An 18,769-nucleotide genomic window follows, 5' to 3' on the forward strand; every position below is an offset into this window, starting at 1 on the left:
TCCATCAGCACTCCTAACCATTTGGAACCACAGAGCAACACTAATACTGTACAATGAGACTGGTAAAGAAGGGGATGGGAGGAAGAAAAGAAATAAGAGGGAAGGAATTCAACAGAGGAGGGAAAAACCCTGCATTGACAACCTTTTTAAAATACCATTGGTAAATCCTGGGTCTTGCTTATTTTGTTTTGAAAGGGGCCTCGCAGATCCAACTCATTATTACTGCAGAGTGAGACTCAACAAAACGAGCCTGGCTTTAAACCTCTGCAGTGGAAAGGAATAAATCTTGGCACATTAGGATCTCTGAATTGCACATGCAAATTTTTCCAGTGCATGGGCCTCTCATATATAATGGGATACTCTTTCTGATGGGACTCCCTGGACGCTCCAGCCTTGAATATTCTCCAGCCCAGAAGCAGAAGCTACTGACTGAGGACAGCAAAAATACAAATCGTTTAGGTCCCTACAACAAATCACTTTACGGGAACTGGGCAATTAGCATTTTGTGAGGCTACTTAATCCACAAGTCAATACTTTGGCCTCAGGAGGGCACATTTTTCAGGTGGTTTGCTCCCACTGGTGGTTATAAGAGATTCAAAAGCAAGAATTGTGCAGTTTTCATTAGGAAAATATTTCAGGCATTTTAGGTGAGATGGCGATGAATGGAGGTTCAAACACTGGAAATCTGCAAATATTTCATCCAGATGTTTGGGAAAGGGCTTTCATTAATGATGCATTTACAAAATGCCTGTGTCTCACTTTATTTCAAAATATATCTGTGTTAACTCTGGTGCTACTGGTGAACCCACTGTTCCGCTACTCAGTCATTACCGCGAGGCCTCAAGGCTTTGCCTCTGAATGTAGGCAACTGGAACAGCATCTGCTTGATATTATTACTATATTAGAACAATAAATCTTTTCTCCATTTGCTTTCCTGCACTTGGATGCATTCCATTTTATGAAGTGTGTCTCCTTAGCCAGCCATTATTTGATAGGACAGATGCTTCTGCAAAAGAACTGACCAATGATTGTTATATGAATTAAAAAGCATCTTTGTAAGCCAGATGAGCCATACACCCAATCAACCAGCTTCCATTTTGGGCAATCTGGAAACTGTTCTTGCAAAATTTTTAGCATTAGGAAACAAAAAAACCACAGGTAAAGAAAAAAAAAAGAGTTCCAACATATACACCCACAATATACAAAAATACAAATTTTGGATTTATCCTGGAAACAGCACGTTCCCCAGGATCATCCTATGACTAAATTTAGAGCAGATCTTCCAGAGTTCAGGGAAATCACATCCTTTCACAAGTAAAGGTTCAATACAATAAGAAAGCACCCTGTAACAGAGGGCCTGCTCAGGGCTGATCTCCATGTGGCCCGCTCACCTGCTCTTGGGCTAACCGCCTGCTTTCTCGCCCGCCATGCCTTGATCTTAATGAATTAATTGATAGATGCAATTAAGCAGGAGGCTGCCCATTTTCTGCCCCGATGCCAGGGGAGCTATCTGCGGCTCCATTCCTCCTCTACACCACAGTACAAGCCTCGCTGATGGCATCTAGGTGTTTGCATTATCACCGGCCCCACACTGGGCCCCAGAATCCTTCTGATTGAACCCCAACCTAGAGTCCTCTCCTCAGGCAGCCTCATCCTCCTTCATACAGGTTACGTAGCTCCCTGAAGCCATTTTCCCCTCTCAGGTGTGGTCCCCCCGGGACCTTTGGCTACCAGCCCTGGCCCACCTCCAGGCCAGTTGGAACCCCGGCCCTCGACTCTCGGGCATTGCTCACGGTGGGCCCCTGCCCCTTTTGATCGGTCTGGTCCCAGCCCCAGCATGGGCCAGTCGAGGGTACTCTCTCGATCAGTTGGAGTCTCTAGCCCCTCACTCCCTCCAGGGGTCCACCTCCCCTGGGCCCTACACATAAAGGGGTAACCCACCGGGTGGTGGGGGCTAGGGGTTAAGGCACACCAACCTGCCTTTCACCAGGGTGGTAACTGGCCTGGCATTTCCTGGGGGCTCCCATGCCACTGAGAGCCCCACCAGGCCACCCACTCCCAGCAGGGTGCAGTTTTAGGTCATGTCCAGGACTAGGAGCCTCCTGACCATCCCCTACAGCTCCGCCCTTATCTCCAGATGAAATTCAGCAGCCCTCTGACCAGGCAGTGTTGTTACCTGACCTCCAGCGGCCAAACTGCCTTGTTTATATAGGCAGTCCTGGACCTAAAATGGCTGCCCTCATTAGGCACCTGGCGGCTGCCAGCTCCAGGGCCTTAAAGTGGCAGGCACACACAGTGCCCTGCCACACCCTCATGCCATTTTTTAACAGGCAGCCATTTTCTGCTGCATTTTATGACCTGGCAGAGTTCATATTAAGTTTGCATCCAACTGTTTGGTGGAAATTCAAAACCAAATGCATCTGTCAGATTTGAATCTGACAATAAGGGTTACAGTAGATTAGAAGCTAAATTTAAGCCAGCAGTGTGATGTTGTTGCAAAAACTGGGTTATATTAACAGGAGAATCTCTTGCAAATCAAGGAAGGTAATTCTTATAATCTCTTCAGCACTGATCAGGGCTCACTGGTAGTACTGCCTCCAGTTTTCGAAGATTATAAAGAGGACAGAGCTAGATTTTTCTCTGTGGTTATAAGGGACAGGACTAGGAGCGATGGCCTCAAGCTACAGCAGAGGAAATTGAGGTTGGAGGTTGGAGATTAAGAGGAACTTTCTGAGAGTGGTCAAGCACTGGGACAGGCTACCTAGATAAATCGTGAAATCTCCATCCCTGGAAATTTTCAAGAGCAAGTCACTTGGCTGGGGTGCTTTAGTTAAGGATATTGCTGACTTGAACAAGGGGCTGGACTAGATGACCTCAAGTGGTCCTTTCTAGCCATACTTTCCTATGATCCTAAGAACACAGTTCAGTACAGGGTTCCCACTTTTAACTATGTCATAAGATGTGCACTAAAAATATCAGAAACTACTAAAATGATCTTAACAGCAGTGATGAGAATTCAGTTCAATACACTTTCACCCAGCCATCTCAGAAGAGTAGATTTCCCCCCTGCAACCCACTTCAAGGTAAGTATCTCTGCACTGTGTGGAGGAGATTTTCCGAGTCTGGGCTTATTCATCTAATTTATCCTAGATAACAAAGGCAAAGGCAGAGCCAGGAATGCAGCACAGGACTCTTGGCTCCCAGTATGTTTCTCAAATCACTGGAAGGCACTGCTTTACAATGTCACTCCCCACGAGCTGGGAGCTGCCTGTTCCCTGAGGAAACAGTCCCTTCTTCCCTTTTTCTGGGATTAGCCTATTGAGCCTTGCCATAGGAAAACAATAGCTAATCTTTCCCCCAACCGCTAGCACAGGAGAGGCATACTGTCTGGAGGCATGTTTTGGTGGGAGAAGTGGCAGCCAAGGAGTGGGGATTTGCCTGTCTTTTTTGTTCTGTTCTTGAAGTACATGTGACAGCGGCAGCTGAATTTGTACCCTGCCTATTCAGCAAATGTTGCATTCAACATCATGAATGCAAATCCCAGAGCCAGATTTATGATGGGTGGGTCCATTATCAAGGTTTTTGTACCATACCCTCCTCTATATTCAAAGAAGCAGTTCCTGAGCTACCCTCTGATCTCACTGCCAGGTAAAAAGACAAGAATTTAGGGAACATCCTTTCTCAACAATGCTCACTGGAAGTTGTAATTAAAATAGGAAGGATTATTTTAAACAGCCTAACACCCTGTGCATCTTACAATTACTTTTACTCCCTTGCGATTTCACAGCTGTGCGTCACTAGTTCTCTAGTCACCAATCTTCCCCATTAGGCAGGATGGAAATTTCTACTATAAAAAAATAAACGGTAAAGACCCAACTATTTTAGCCAAGCTTCTTTATCCATAACAGGGAAACAACAAAAAAAAGAGCATAAGCTCCAGTTTTTCCCCACTTTGTACATCTTTACTAAATAGTCCTGACACACTTATTAATGAAGTGATCATGTTATAATATGTACTGCACTTTATATCTGCTAGTCTAAGACTTATAAAGCTGAGTAGCATTTATTATCCCCATGTCATACATGGGGAAACTGCAACAACAGTGCAGGTGAAGTGCCTATGGCCACACAGTGGTGTGAGATCTGGGTAAAACTTTCATTGACTTCAACGCGGCCAGAATTTCACTGCTTGTCTCTTGACTCCTCGATCTGAAAACCCACCTCTGCTAGACCCTGAGATAGTAACATAAATTTGTTGTTGTACTATCATAGTCCATAAAATACTCAATCTATTTCATAATTTGCTTCAGCAACTGTAAATGAACAGTCCTGAACTCTTACTGCTTATCCCCCCTTCAATTCTTTACCCTTTACCGGGCCATGGGAAAGACTATTTGTAAAACTCTTTTTGTACAAATGGCAGGCACCATGAAGAACAACCTAATGGGAGACTTAACCCTAGTGCTGGGGAGGCAGACACACAGAAACAGGCTTCTGGAGACAAACAGAAGGGGGTGGGATGCAATTTATTCTCAATAATCAACGTGGCTCCTTCAAATACAAAGGACAAGCCAGTGTGGAGCAGCTTGTAAGTCAGGCATGCAGGAGAACATGCTGCAGCACTCTGTGGTTTCTGATTAATGTTGTCTGTGCTGAGCAGAGGTGGAAAATGCTCCTCGAGAGGTTAAGCCTTTTCCAATTTTTTTTCAAAATAACTTTCCTTTCTCCTTCAGCAAATCTTGGAGATTTTAATACATGGTCCTCTTTCCAGGAGGGGCAAACATATGTACTGCCAAGCATGTCCACAGAGGCAGTGAACAGCAGCTCATAGATTTTTTTCCATGTTGTGACCCCATGTTGCAATGGGAAAAAAAAGTTCTTGGATCTGCCTCCTCCTCCCAGATAGCCTCGAGAAAGAGGCAGTGGTCATCACTGATCACAAATCTACCAAATGGCGATGACCCTAAGGTTGGGAATCCTAAGACAGCAAAAACTGACCTGTTGTACAAAACAAATCTAGATCCAAATTCAGGAAGGAGAGCAGGGAATTGAACGTCAGTGCCCTGAGTCCAAAATCAGCACCCTAAACACCGGATTATTTTTAACCAGTGTCCCATCTTCCCATTCTGTGTGCACATCTTTTCCTTTCTTCTCCCTGAATCCCTTTCCTCCTCCTATTTCCCACAATTTCACATCCTTTACAAGGGGCTTTGATTCCAAACCCGTTTCAAAGCTTACATGACCTATAATCTAGGCAGTATATTCACACCTCTCAGGATAACTTCCAAGCTGTTCTCAGATTCCTGCACATAGTCACGCTGTTTTCAGTTTGAAGGTTTTCTCTACAACCACGAAAGGTAGAAATTTACCTTTAAAAAAAATTAAAATCTCAGATTCTGAATATGTGCTATATATTTCTCTATACATGCTGGAGGCCAGATACAGTCCAGGAACTATGTAGTCATCACCTCTAAGCTTGGTGTATGTACAGGAAATGGTTATAAATAATCAAGTGCCCATCTCAGTTTTCTAAAATCATAAATAAATTTGACACGGAGTGTTCACACACAAAGGGTTATTTCCAGACCACCCATGAGATTTGCATTTCAGTGGATTTTCTTTGCTTGACTCTCAATTAAACTACTGTTTACTTCCAGAGAGGCTTAACTTGGTTTTCTTTCTTTAAATGGAAGGACCTAAGAGGAGACATACACAAATTCTCACTTACTTGTTAGCAACTGCTTGCATAAACTCATCAATCAGCTCGTCATATTGTTTCCCACGTACCCGCTTGTGCTTCAGTCCAATGTAAAGTGGATCATTCAGGAGAGCCTACGACACAAAGCATGCTGTTTACAGTGCCAGCTCCACAGCTGGACAGAGATGACCCTCAAAGCCTTCCCAAAACGGCTGTCACATTCCTGTCACATTTAATCACTGTCCCTAAAACACCCGAATGCAGCGGGCTTGTCCAGTTTTTGTGCCATGAAGCCCTCCTCCGACCATGTCAATACACAGAACAAGACACAGCTTGAGTTCACTATCTATAAACCCACTCGGCGGAGTGTTGTATTGTGGAAACACAGTCACAAAATGTGGTGCTCTTAGCACTATGTGGGATCCTCTGTCCACAAAACAGGAACAAACTCAGGCCACTATTCTTCCCCTGCCAAAGTGTTTTACAGTTTAGATGCAGGACAGCCAATATGGAGATCAGCGGCTAATCTCAAAGAAGGATTCAAAACCCTTTGCTCCCTGCTTGAACAATTTAGTCCTCAACGCCTGCTCTGTATGTAAACGTAGGCAGGCTATTCTCTCACCAAACAGTAACTTGATTTTGCTGCCATTTTCTAATTCCAATCTCAGAGCCTTTCTTGGGGTTGAAGAATGCTCCGATTGTTGTTTTCCAACCAGACCAAAACCGGTCTACATTGGGACGTGCATCCTGTCGCAGGCAGACAGGAAGGGATACCTCCAAAAGTGCCAGTTCAGCAGAGAAAGGAACTGCATTCTGGAAAAAGCGACAGGAAAAATGGGAGCAGAAGGCAGGTGGGACATCCAGAGGGATGTTTTCAATGTCGCACTGAGGAACTGAATCATCTGTTATGGGGGGCGCTCCCACTGGAGCCTGATTGTCCTGTAGACCTATAAAATGTAAATGTTGGCCGGTACGCTAAAACTAAATCTGTCTTCGGAGCCACAGAATTACAGCTGTTTTCCTTTAGCAGGAAATCTGACAGGAGTTTTCCTTTATTTCTGATTCAGTTCTTCTTCTAGGACATACATTTCCAGGGAAAAAAAACACATTTGTGTTCACAGATTCACAGACGTTTAGGGCTGGAAGGCACCTCACAAGATCGTCGGGTCCAGCCCCCTTGCTCTGGGCAGGAAAGACGGCTGGGGTCAAATAACCCTGGCAAGGTTTACGTCCAGTGCATCCAGACACCCTCAAGGCAAACACTAAGTAGTGTGGCATTGACACCACAAATTGGGTCAGCTTATTGCACTTTACCACGGCTGTAAGGACTCTATCACCTGCAACTATTGTGTGCTATCACGAGCCATTTGGGCGATCCAAATTCTGAAAACCATAAGTTATTTCTCCCAAAGTATATGAAAGTCCTCAGAAAAGTACAGGCAAGGAAGAGATTTGGAATGTATAATTTCAGCATAAAACTCACAAACAAATAATTTTAAAATAGGGTTTTTTTTAACATGATAGTGGTTTGAGGCCAAATCTGCAAGCCAGGACTTCCTGAGTTTTAACCTCAGGTCTATCTGACTGACTCTCTAGTTGCTGCTTTGAGAAAAATTACTTAGATCTGATTTTTCAGTAACAGCCACTTGTTTGGTTTTCTGTATTTTTGAGTACCCAGCATAGGACACTTGGCTTTGGTTTTAACGAGGCAATGGGAACACACTGCAAATGAGGTCCTTGAGTATTAAGCATCTCTACAAAGCCAGTGTGTTGATTCAGGTTGCTGTCTTTTGGCATGCACGTCTGGAGGCGTTGAGGTTTCTCCCAAGGATTGTGTGTTTTGATTGTTTATGCTCAAATGAGAAACAAATACTTTTTAAAAGCTTTTTGTGTATTTGACAAGGCCTGGCCACAACAAATAACCATAGAATATACACTTTAAAAACACATCCTCACAGATGTCCATTCTGGCACAGCTAAATGGTTGCAGTTCAGCTCTGCTGAGCCAGTGTCATAAGGCGAAAACTGCTAACAGATGGATTCCTTCTGCCCTCTTATCATGTGCAATCAGACAAAACACTGAACTTAATTAACCCCAAACCACCCAGTGAGGATTCTTCATTTGCTGAAATACAATTGCCTCCATACAGACGTAGATGTGTGCCCATTTCCTCATAATTATGACAGGAAACGTAAATCTGTGTCTGTGCGCCTGAAGTCTTTTAACTCACCTTATCATGTTGAAAGATGGAGCTCACCCTTCAACTGCAGCTGGCAAAGCTCCACCTCAGGCTTTTCATCAGAGGCGTATGAGGATATTCAGTGTGTCTGTGAACTCCTAACATGAGCTGGGGTTTCTTAGCTACCCAGTTGGGAGTGCAAGCTGGCAACTTCCTTGCTCTTATCTGTGATGTCTTTGGCTCTAACTCCAGATCTAAAGCCCAGATCTCAGGGCTTTAAATAAACCTCGCTTCACATATGTGCCCACAAAGACAATAGGCTTACCTCATTGTCTGTGCCAACATCAAGCAGGACAGGGAGACACTGTTGTGGGTGAACGCCACTGCAGGCCGTGTACAAGGCGAGCTTCCCCACTGGGATTCCCATGCCGTAGCTGCCCAGATCTCCGAGGCCCAAAATTCTCTCTCCATCAGTCACCACAACAGCCTAAAGAAATCAAACGAGTTGCATAACTTTCCCAGTGCTTTATTTAGCCCTGTTATAGAGAGTGGAAGGCTGACAATGCAATTTTATAGTGACAGCCTGGGGTGGAAGATTATTACCATACTGAACATTTGGGATAGAAAGGGATCGTGGAATTTTGATCCACCCAAGTTTAAATTCCCCCACCACATATTCCCACAGGCAAAGGCACACAGGCACACTCAGTTCCTCAGCTGTGCCACTAGAGATGCAAGAAACAGATGTGGGCCCTCTGTCCTCCTTTCTACAGCACTACAGGGAAAGAGGTCTGTACAGACGTAGCAGACCACAATCCTTGGCTGCGAGGCCAGGAGGAAGTCAGCAGCACACGGCAGAGAGCAACGTGAGATCAACTAGAACATGTAATATTGCTTTTTGTATCATTTGTGTTGGGTGAGGGATGAATGAAATGGCAGCGGCACAGCACTGACTCTGCAAGAACAGACTGGAAAAAGAGAGAGAGGGGGAGGAAAGCACAGAGACATTCAAAAAGGCAAGGGGAAGGAAAGAAAGATCAGAGCTGGGGTGGAATGGGCTGACGAGCAGGAAGAAGACAGACACCTCCACACTGCAAGGCAGACATATCCATGGATGTACGGGCGTGGTGATGAGCTGAACTGGCCTTATGTTTTAAGTCTCTGGCACTGATGTCTTTGCACATCATCCCAAAGGGAATTTCTTATGTTGGGACATGTGTGTGCATGTGTGTGTGCTGGTGGGAACATCCTGCCAGAGGGTAACTGTGATGCACAGACTTGGAAGGAGTGAGAGTGAATAATTCAAGAAGAAAAAAAGAAAAGCCAAATCCAAGAGCAAGAAAACCAGAAGCAAAAAGGAGGGAAGGGACACAGAAAATGACTGGGAAAGAGAAAGAGTACAGACAACAGGGCCTCCGAAATAAACAATTCCTACTGTACAGATCCAAAGAGCTTTGGGTAGCTCCAGCAAAGAAACGTGAACACCACAGAAGATGGTGGCTCTGACTGATAAAACTAATGTGACACTACAAAACTGACACACTGCAGGCTCTACAACCCAGTATCTCTATTTTCATAGTGCCATAAACGTAAGTGACACTACAGTAGGTCATCATCAGCAATCCCTCTCAGTCAAGGATGATTGTCTTGCAGAATGCCCTTATCTGTGGGTCCAAAGACGGCTGACAAGGCCAATCCAGGATTGACACGTTCTACTGCAACTTGGGCAGGTGTTTCTGCAAGGCATGGGGGGCTCTGGTTTTTTTGGTTTGGTTCATGACACGCTGTTTCTGCCGCTCCCACTTTTCCATCTCCTGTTGTCATTGTGAAGTTTCAGAGAACTGAGATTCTTGCAGCAGCCTCTTCCTCTATTTGGGGAAGTCCTGGGCAATAGTCCCCCCAGGAGTTGATGTCAATGTTGCATTTTTTCAAGTTGGCTTTGAGAACGTCCCTGAAGCGCTTCCTCTTGAGTGTATGCCTTGACTGAGCTAAGAGAATAAGACTTGCTTCAGGAGTCTGGCGTTGGACATCTGGATGATGTGGCTGTCCCAGCAAAGTTGATTTTGGACTAACATTGCCTCAATGCTTGTGGTGTTTGCTTGCAAGAGGACACTTAACGTTGGTGCGTCTGTCCTCCCACTGGATTCAAAGGCTCTTCCACAGGCAGTGTTAATGGTATTTCTCCATAGACTCGAAGTATCTTCTGTACATTGCCCATGTCTCAGATCCATACAGTAAGACAGAGATCATGACTGTCTGATAAACCACGATCTTGGTTTTAAATCTGATTTCATGACCTTTGAACACCCGTAACAACCCATTATACTAGGTATAAAATATGCCATTCCACAATCCAGTCCTCAAGTGGGAGCAGTGAAATGGGCAGAGGGGGAAGGGATTTCCTAGCAGGAGGGCTTACAGGTGAGGCTTCCTGAAGACACCTGAAGAACGGGAAGGCACTCAGTGCAGTGGAATGGGAGGCTGCTCTGAATATAAAGGGAGTCAAGGACCTGAGGCACTGAAGTAGGGAAGGGTTTTCCACAGCCATCAGGAGAGTGTCATGGGCGCAGTGCAGACAGCAGGGAGAAGATGAACTAGTGAAGAGCTCTGAAGATGTGAGAGCTGCATGCCAAAGGAGAGGTCATTCTCTAGGGTCAAATCCTGCAGTCCCAGCTCACGTAGGACTCCCACTGGAGTCAGAGCGGGTTTGGTCTGACCAAGGACTGCAGGATTTGAACCCCAAGAGAAGTGCTTCACCCTAGAGATAGTGCTCTTCAGGTTTATATGGCATCAGGAGAGCATGCAGATGAAACACAAATTTCTGCTACCTCTCAATCACCCACCCAGCCCAAGGAGGACATGTTGCCCTGGCCGAGGCAGGACAGACACCATCTACTCTGGCTGGAAGCAGCGAAGATTCACATGGTCCAACAAGGTAAGATTTCAAGTGCAACTCAGATGGGACATGAATGGCAAGGAAGGTCAGACTGGATGCAGAGGAGCAAGCTGGTGATTGCAGGGGGAGGATAAGCAGGACCCCAGCAAGGCCCAGTGGGAGCACAGAAGCACAGGACTCTGGATCTAGAGTGGCAGTGGCAGGCAGTACTCAGGCATAGGTAAAAGGAAGGGCAAAGGATTATTAGTAATTTCTGGCAAAAGGAGACCCTCTGACTCTGCCCTTGATCTAACACATGCACCTACCAGATGTCTCCCTAGAGAAATCTTCGCAGTGAGCTAACATTTTACATGTACACAGGAATGGCTAGGTTATGTTAAAATGGTTCAAGTTGGCCTAATTTAAAAGCCACGTGCTTTTGCTCATTCAATATATCTCTCTTCACTGAACAGAGCTTGCTATCAGACCATGCGTTAGTCCATGCAATATGATTTTACTTGTGTCCCTGTACACTGATCACAGTTCCCCTCCTAGAACTGACCCAACTGGAGGTCTACCCATGTTAACTGATCCTTAAATCATGATGACTGTGTTTATAAAAATAATACTTTCCGTTCACTTATAGTGCCTGTCAGCCAAGATTCCCATAACATTTTGTACGTATTCACAATCTGTGTCCGTGAAGAAATCTTGGGCCAGTATTCTTGTTCCTGTTCCAGAGATGGGGAAACTGAAATATGTTAAGTGACTCGATTAAGCTCACACCAGAAGTCTGTGGCAGAGCTGGGGATGGACACCTACTTTCTTGACTCCTGTTCTCAAGACATCAGCAAAAGGTTCTCCTCTTCATTTTATTTTTGTTCTATCCTCTTTTACTTGTGTCTTCTCTCTCCTTCAGATGCTAGCAGCAAACCATGTAGTGGGTCTATGTCTATAATGGGCTAATTTACCTTGACTGAACCAATTGCTAATTGACTTGTGGTACTTGACACACATGTGTTAAGGCTCCTCTCAGCCCTGCCCATGTGTTCACTGCCATCTGCTTCCCAGGGTAGTGCTCAATATCTGATTGCAAGTGCTTCTTTATCGGATGGGTTGTTTTTGATCTTTTGGAACCTTATAATGCTTAAAATCTTTCACAGAAAATGGATAAAGAAATAAAAGCAGGATCAACAGTCAGACACCTTATGTTACACTATGAAGATCTAGCAAGCTTTGGTCTAAGTTAACTAGCTTTAGGCTAGCTCCCTTTTTTGCTAGTCTTATCCCAAGCATGCAGTATTCCTCCAAGACAAAACAAAATCAGGGAGAACAGAAAGATATGGCAGAGCTGCCTTGATGTAGAAAAAACACGTTAATCCAATGACAAGTCCAATGCGTCCATCTCTGGCCATGAATTTCAGGGAAAGGAGCCTTCAAACCCAGATCATGTGGATTATTTGCATGAGCGTGACTTAAATTTTGGCTTGGCTATCAAAGGAGAAGTCTGTGGAGAGGTTGTTTTTATTTATTGATCTGCAGAGTTAACGCCTGAAGAGCATACGCTCGCGTGTACTTTTTAGAAGAAACAAGAGAATGGAGGATTAGACATTATCTCAACAGATTTACTAATTTTGGTGAGGAATAAGAAAGATGGGTGGGATTGTTGCTAGGGCACATAACATTTTGTACTCACTTAGGAAGACAATTTTTCAGGTTCAGGAAGACTTCTGGTTGTGGATTTTTTTTAGCATATTTCAGATAATTAAAGAGAGATGCCATGGGAGGATTTACACTTGTGTCACATGGCTTTAGTTTCATTGCCGATGAATAGTCAAACATTGCTATTCATAAGAGCAATGTACATCTCTCCAGGACCTTGCTGTTCTGTTATTCACGCCATTAAAAATGACTGGTTAACTTGAGGAAGGAAAGAATGACACAGAATGAGTCCATGGATAATCACAGGAGGAATGGGAGCAAGGAGGACGATAAAGATCCACAAGACAAATGTACCTGTATTTGCATTTTGCCTCCCCAGCAAATGCTGGTGTGCTCTGTCATATAGATCATGTGAAAGGCATCCAGAAGTACCTACAGTGTTTGCTCTTTTGTTGCTGAGAATTGCCAGCTCCTTGTCATTAGGAGCTAGGGCCTCCCAAAACAAAATTTCCGTGCAAATGCATTAAAATGAACAACACAGCTGTAGACCCACCGCAGACTATATGGCAGCTGGATCAAGTGTATACAATACCATTATAGTGGCAAGATGGTAATTAAGGGAAAACAGCAGTGCCTTTCCTGTAGCAAATGCATTTATTCAACATCATTTGGGGAGATTTTCCCCTGTGGCTCTCTTTGTAGACCAGCGCTGAGCATTAACCAGAGTGGGGTAAGGCTCCTTTTGAGTGGACAAGGTTCCATCTGTTTTGGATGCACGCTCACGCTTCTTATATGACTCCTACTCTCATTTGATTTACACTGAAATCAATGCAAATTTCATGCGAGCAACATAACATGTCTAAGTTATATTGTTGTTTAAAAAGTCTGAACTAATCAAATCATCTTCTGGAGCCACAGATCCTGTTTTGTGTCCTCAACAAAGCATACAGAACTTCATAGGTGATGCATAGGGGCCCTCCTGCAATTGGCCCTTGCCGGCCAGGGAATGGGGAGCGCCATCCGGTGCCTTCCCTGAGAAGCACCAGCAGCACTTCTGGTTTTCCCGGTGGCACTTCCAGTTAGCCCCCAGTGCTCCTGGGGTCAGCAATTGGCTGCTGAGGGGCCCGCACACCTCGTCACTCATGCAGAACTTCCCTTTTCACTTTGTAAATTTGTTATATAGAGGATAATTTTATGCATCCCAGATTTGTGAAACCAGAGTGAGTGTTGTACCCACTAGACACAGATGCCAAGGACTGAAAAAAGTAAAAGCAGCAGAAACCTAGCTAGCGCAGAACAGAACGCAGGCAATTTGCTCTGTTGTGTGAACTGCAGAGGAGATATTTGACCCAAGCCTGTGAAGCACTTTGAAATAAGACAAACTATATGGACAAGAGCAACAGGTGTGCTTGTGTGGAGTCCTTCTTTGTATGACACCAAGTAAACAAAGCTCATCTTCTCTAGCTGAGGACAGTCCTGTGACAGCTACAGGATAACGAAGCAAAACTTTGCGGTTCTATTGATTGCTCTGCCACACGCTCTCTCAGTGATGCTGGGCAGCTCACAGTCTCTCTTCTGGCTAGGGACAGACATAAACCGGTTTAAGTGACCAGAAAGTGGTTTAAACGTGTAACAGAATGGATGTTCAGTGCATATAAACCGGTTTGAAAATGGCTAAAACTGGTTTGAGATAAATTTGGTTGAATGTAGTATCAGACTTAACTGATTTGGGTCAAACTGGTTTATGCAATGTCTGTCCCAGACCCCTTGCTGGTTTAAGTTAAATCAGACTCAGCATCCCAGCCTGCTCTCTGGGCTGGGCGGGGCTCTCTGCTCCACAGCAGAGCTGGTCCTACCCCCCTGCTCCCTGACCAGAGCTCTGGCACAGACTGCAGGTACAACAGGGTCTGCCTGGCTTCCCTGTGCCCCAACTCCCCTTGCTGCTCACTGCTTAAGCAAGGAACACCCCCTTTCTCCCTCCCATCTCCCACAGCATGGACCCCAGCCCCATGGACCCTAGGCATGTGGTATGCTAGCTAATGCTGAGAGGTGTCTGTGTGCATGTCTCCAATTTCACTGGGACAGGCAGACAAAACAGTGACCACTTAGTAGTTTTTGGAGCTAATCACCAGGTCATCTCTAACTTGGAAAAAGCTGTTTAAGAAGAGCTTGAACTAATGGAGAGAGGCTATTGTTTTGTGGATGGGGTGACAAACACTGTTATCAGCCCCCTGCTGCTTGCTTGCCTGTCAGTTTGCTGCAGACAGTATAAAGAAGCAGGGAGGGAGACTGAAAAGCTCTGTATCATCAATAGATGGATGCACAGCCCAGCCCTCCCCACCTTGCCTCAGAGTGCTAGCCCAGGCTGGGGTCTGGCAACACTCCTGCTCCTTCAGCAGCCAGCAGGGAAAAGCCTGGGATGGTGCAGGCAGATATCCTTAATCAGAGGTCCTGCCCAGGCTTGGACAGCTCCTCCCCCCACTCAGGTCAGCACTTGAAGGGAAGGGAGGGCTGTTCTAGTGCCCCCTGGCTTCTAGCCTGAGGCACTGCAGGCATGTGCCTGAATTTCCTGCCTCCAGAGAGAATGTCACTGCAATTACAAACTGGTTTAGCCTAGCCAGGTTAGACTAACCTGCAAAGGTTGACTCAATTCAGGCTTAGGCTTTTTGAACATCTCCAGCCTCCATGCCAGTTTCCCCATCTGCAAAAACACATCTAGCCGCCACAAAGGAATGTTGAGACTTTTGGACAAATGGAAAATCTTGAAATTCTTGGACAGAAAGCCTACAGAAAGGCAAGATATTTAGTTTTCCTTTGTTTGCTCCAATTCAAAATTTGACATTAGAGGAACATACTGACTTTTCTTTTGGAAACCTCTTAAATTCTGTTGGATTATTCTGAGGAATGGAAAATACTCATAAGATTTCAGCTTTCAGCAACTTTTTGTGGACTGACCTGGAAGAAACATCTGGAAGATATGAGACTAAAGCTGAGTCCATAGAGGCCCACAAAGAAGCAGTAAGAGGCACAAACAGATCCAAACTAGTGGAAGGTGGTTATCTGCATGCCCTACATTTTTTTCTGTCTTAATTCAGTGCCAAGGCTTTATCCTGGCCTCAAGCTTTATTGGAGAGAACTTAAAATGAGAGGTTGCTGGGTGGAGTATAAGCACTTTTTTGGGCTTTGGAATATAAAATCTGATATTTAGAAGCTGAAAGTGCTCCAGGCACTGTGTGACTCCTCAGGAATTGGGAAGGAGACTTACAGACTACTCAACAACAACGACACTATATATTCTGAGCCCTCTTTCAGATATAACAAAAACTTTGGTACATACATGTGACTGGGGGAAAATCACCATCAACCCCATGTCTTAGGTATTGCCCAAGGGCCCAACCCTGCAAACATTTCCTACCACATCTCCACTTCCTATTAGAAAAGTCCCACTAACCTGAGTGGAAATACGCCTGTGAGCAAAGTGGCAAACCCAAGCAAATGTTTGCAGAATCTGGTCCTCTAACTGGATTCTTTGGGCCAGAGAATGTATCTCAACTCATGCTTTTGAAGGGCTACTGTACAGAGACATAGGGATGTGGAATGAAAAATAATGGAAACACAGCTCATCAGTTAGAAAGGTACTATCATCTCCAGTAGGTATATGCAAAGTCCTAAATATGTCTTACTGCTCCACAAAGAACAAGTGGGCATATAGGGAAGAGGACCCATGAGAATTTCTTGCTGGCAAAAGGAAAATCTAAAAAAAGATGTTTGCATGTCTTAAAGCTAAGCTCAGGGACAGGAAAGAGCAGTTAAATTTGTTTCATAAGCGGAAAAAACCCTGGGATCTTTGTAGGAGAATCCAATGATTTATAATGGGCTAAATATTTTATTTTGCAGGTGTGGAGATAAAGAGAAATACATTTGCACTGTTTGCTAAGTCCATGACAGAGTGTGTGGCTCCAAGTAACACAGAGGAAGAAACTGGTGAATATGTGAATTCCAAATAGTGAGTAAATCTCTAAATTAACTCAAGAAAATCTGGCACTAAAATCCCTATTCAGTGCTTACTTCCCATTGGACATGTCTCTACATGGCACCGTACAGTGACGTTGCTACGGCACCATGCTTTAGTACTTGCTTTTGGAAGTACTGCCCTTTTGGAAGTACAGATGGTTACTGCGCTGTGTGCACAGCACATGGTTAGATTTTGCACTATGTGACCGTAGCTGTATGCTATACTAGGGGGAAGCATGCCTGGGTCTACACGTGCTCACTGGGGGAGCACGCCACTACAGTGATGTAGCTGGTGATCATGTGGTTGCTACGTCATTGTAGCGTGCCATGTGGCAATGTAGCGCGTCGCTACATCACTGTAGGGCGATGTGTAGACACGACCATGGTTGCACATGCTATTATTTACCCATCAGTAAAAGAAGAAGTGAAACATACCTTTATATCTTCTTCTGGCCAGGAGTTGAGCATGGTTGCAATATGGCCTTTGTCATGAATGGTGATAAACAGCCCACTGTGGTACGAAAACAAAAGCAAACCAGTTGTAAGAAAATAGGAGACTACGTAATGGATGATTTACTGAACCTGAACATGAAGAGGCTTACTGGTAGTACTGTAGCAAAGGCCATGCCAGCTGTGCACTGGCGCTGGGTGCCTTCACACAGGGCATGCCAAATCAAATGGAAGTATTGTTACATGGTAGCACGCGGGGGGCCACTCTGCACAGGACCTACATGGGGTGCCAAAATGCCTGACTATGGCTTTGCTTATTGGCACGGAAAGACTGCCCCACAGTATTAGTTGATACCAACTCTCGATGTCTTCCTAGCACACCACTTGTGTGACAGAACCTATCAGCTACTTAACCTTTTGAAAATGCTCATTAGTTTGGGCACAGGATCTGCCATATTACAGACTGTCCTGGCTTAGGTACCTAATTCTATGAGAGCATTCGTGGAAATGAACACCGAGTGGGGGGAGGCACAGCCCTCCAGCTGAGAGTGAGGTGCCCATGCCTCGCCCCTCTCTCCAGCATTTCCTCCTGGTTAGATGAGGTGTTTTTTTGTTCAGCTTGCTGCATTCTGTGGATCCCATTCTGATGAGTCTAACTTTCCCCTTGCATTGCACAGGAAACCTAGGCATCTCACTTTGAACTGTGGATTCCTCTAGATGGGTAGACACTTAAAAATGAGGCTTTGTAAGGCTGATCTTAATTTTGCCTTCTGCATTAGGACCTAGGAGCCTAATCTGGGGGTAGAATGAGACAAATTTAGCATCAAATTTCTTAAATGGGTTTGCACATGTGTTGTTTACCAGCCCTTTAAGCAGAGCTCAGCAAATAGTTCTGTCAATGACCCGCACAAGCCAGAGTAGCTTCCAGTGCTGTCTCAAAACCACAGTTTTTACAGGATTAAAGTTTATTCTTAATGACAGCAGATGGGACCCTGAATGCATAAAGGGAGCTGGAGAAAATGTGCAACGTTGTGTTATTTTTTGCCAGTGACACTTTTCACAGCAGAAATGCAATTACCATGGTACAGAGAGTCACTGATACTGTCACTATACTGGGGACAGCCACAACTCATTCATGGCAACCAGCCTCGTACAAGCAGTATCTGAACTGCAGAAAACACAGGCTTGCCTAAAGAAACAGAGGGTGGTTAGCCATGTTAGGTGGAAGTTAGGCAGAAGGCAGGGCAAGGTGACACCTTAGAGACTCTCTGCATGGATTAGGTGTCACCCTGACCTGCTCTGTGCTTTAAAAGAAAGAATCCAGCATAAGCAAAAGATTTCTACATTGGATATGACTTTTCTGTTCCTCTTTGGATTACATTTTTAGATGCTTTGCTTTATGAAAGATAAAATGTAACTAGACAATGTTTGGCTTAGCCCATCTGGCACTTAATGAAAGCAAATTAATCAAAAAACCACTACAGGCACAGTGTGTATGCTGTTTCAATAGCTTATATTCAACAAATAATTTGACATTCGACACATATTTTGCTGTGATGCCATGCACATCCTTACCCCCCACTTCCCAAAACGGCAAACATGTATGCAGTTAGCAAGAGGCCAAACACGCACCAAGGGGGCAAACATAATCATAGGAAGTAAGGCTCATTAGAAAAGAACTGCCCTTAATCAAATCAAGTTAGGATATACAAACTATACCATTACCCCCAGCTAACCAATAACTTAATAGATGATGTGTTAACTTCATGGGAGGTAATACGTTTCATAGTTTCATAGTTGGTCGGGTTGGAAGGGACCTGAGCAGATCATCAAGTCCGACCCCCTGCCATGGGCAGGAAAGAGTACTGGGGTCAAACGACCCCAGCTAGG

At 44.8% G+C, this 18,769-nt stretch overlaps 1 protein-coding gene across 1 annotated transcript in view; it reads right to left on the minus strand.

Moving 5' to 3' along the window:
- ME3 (malic enzyme 3) overlaps nt 1-18,769 on the minus strand; it is a 270,934-nt gene that overhangs the window by 83,157 nt on the left and 169,008 nt on the right. The window contains exons 4-6 of the mRNA XM_019524700.1: nt 16,865-16,940; nt 8,204-8,365; nt 5,729-5,832 (exon numbers count right to left, since the gene is read on the minus strand). Coding sequence (XP_019380245.1) covers nt 5,729-5,832; nt 8,204-8,365; nt 16,865-16,940 — 342 coding nt within the window. The remainder of the gene's footprint in view (nt 1-5,728; nt 5,833-8,203; nt 8,366-16,864; nt 16,941-18,769) is intronic.

Source organism: Gavialis gangeticus, unplaced genomic scaffold (assembly GCF_001723915.1).
Source record: "Gavialis gangeticus isolate Ggan-Ray unplaced genomic scaffold, GavGan_comp1, whole genome shotgun sequence".
Lineage (NCBI taxonomy): Eukaryota > Metazoa > Chordata > Crocodylia > Gavialidae > Gavialis > Gavialis gangeticus.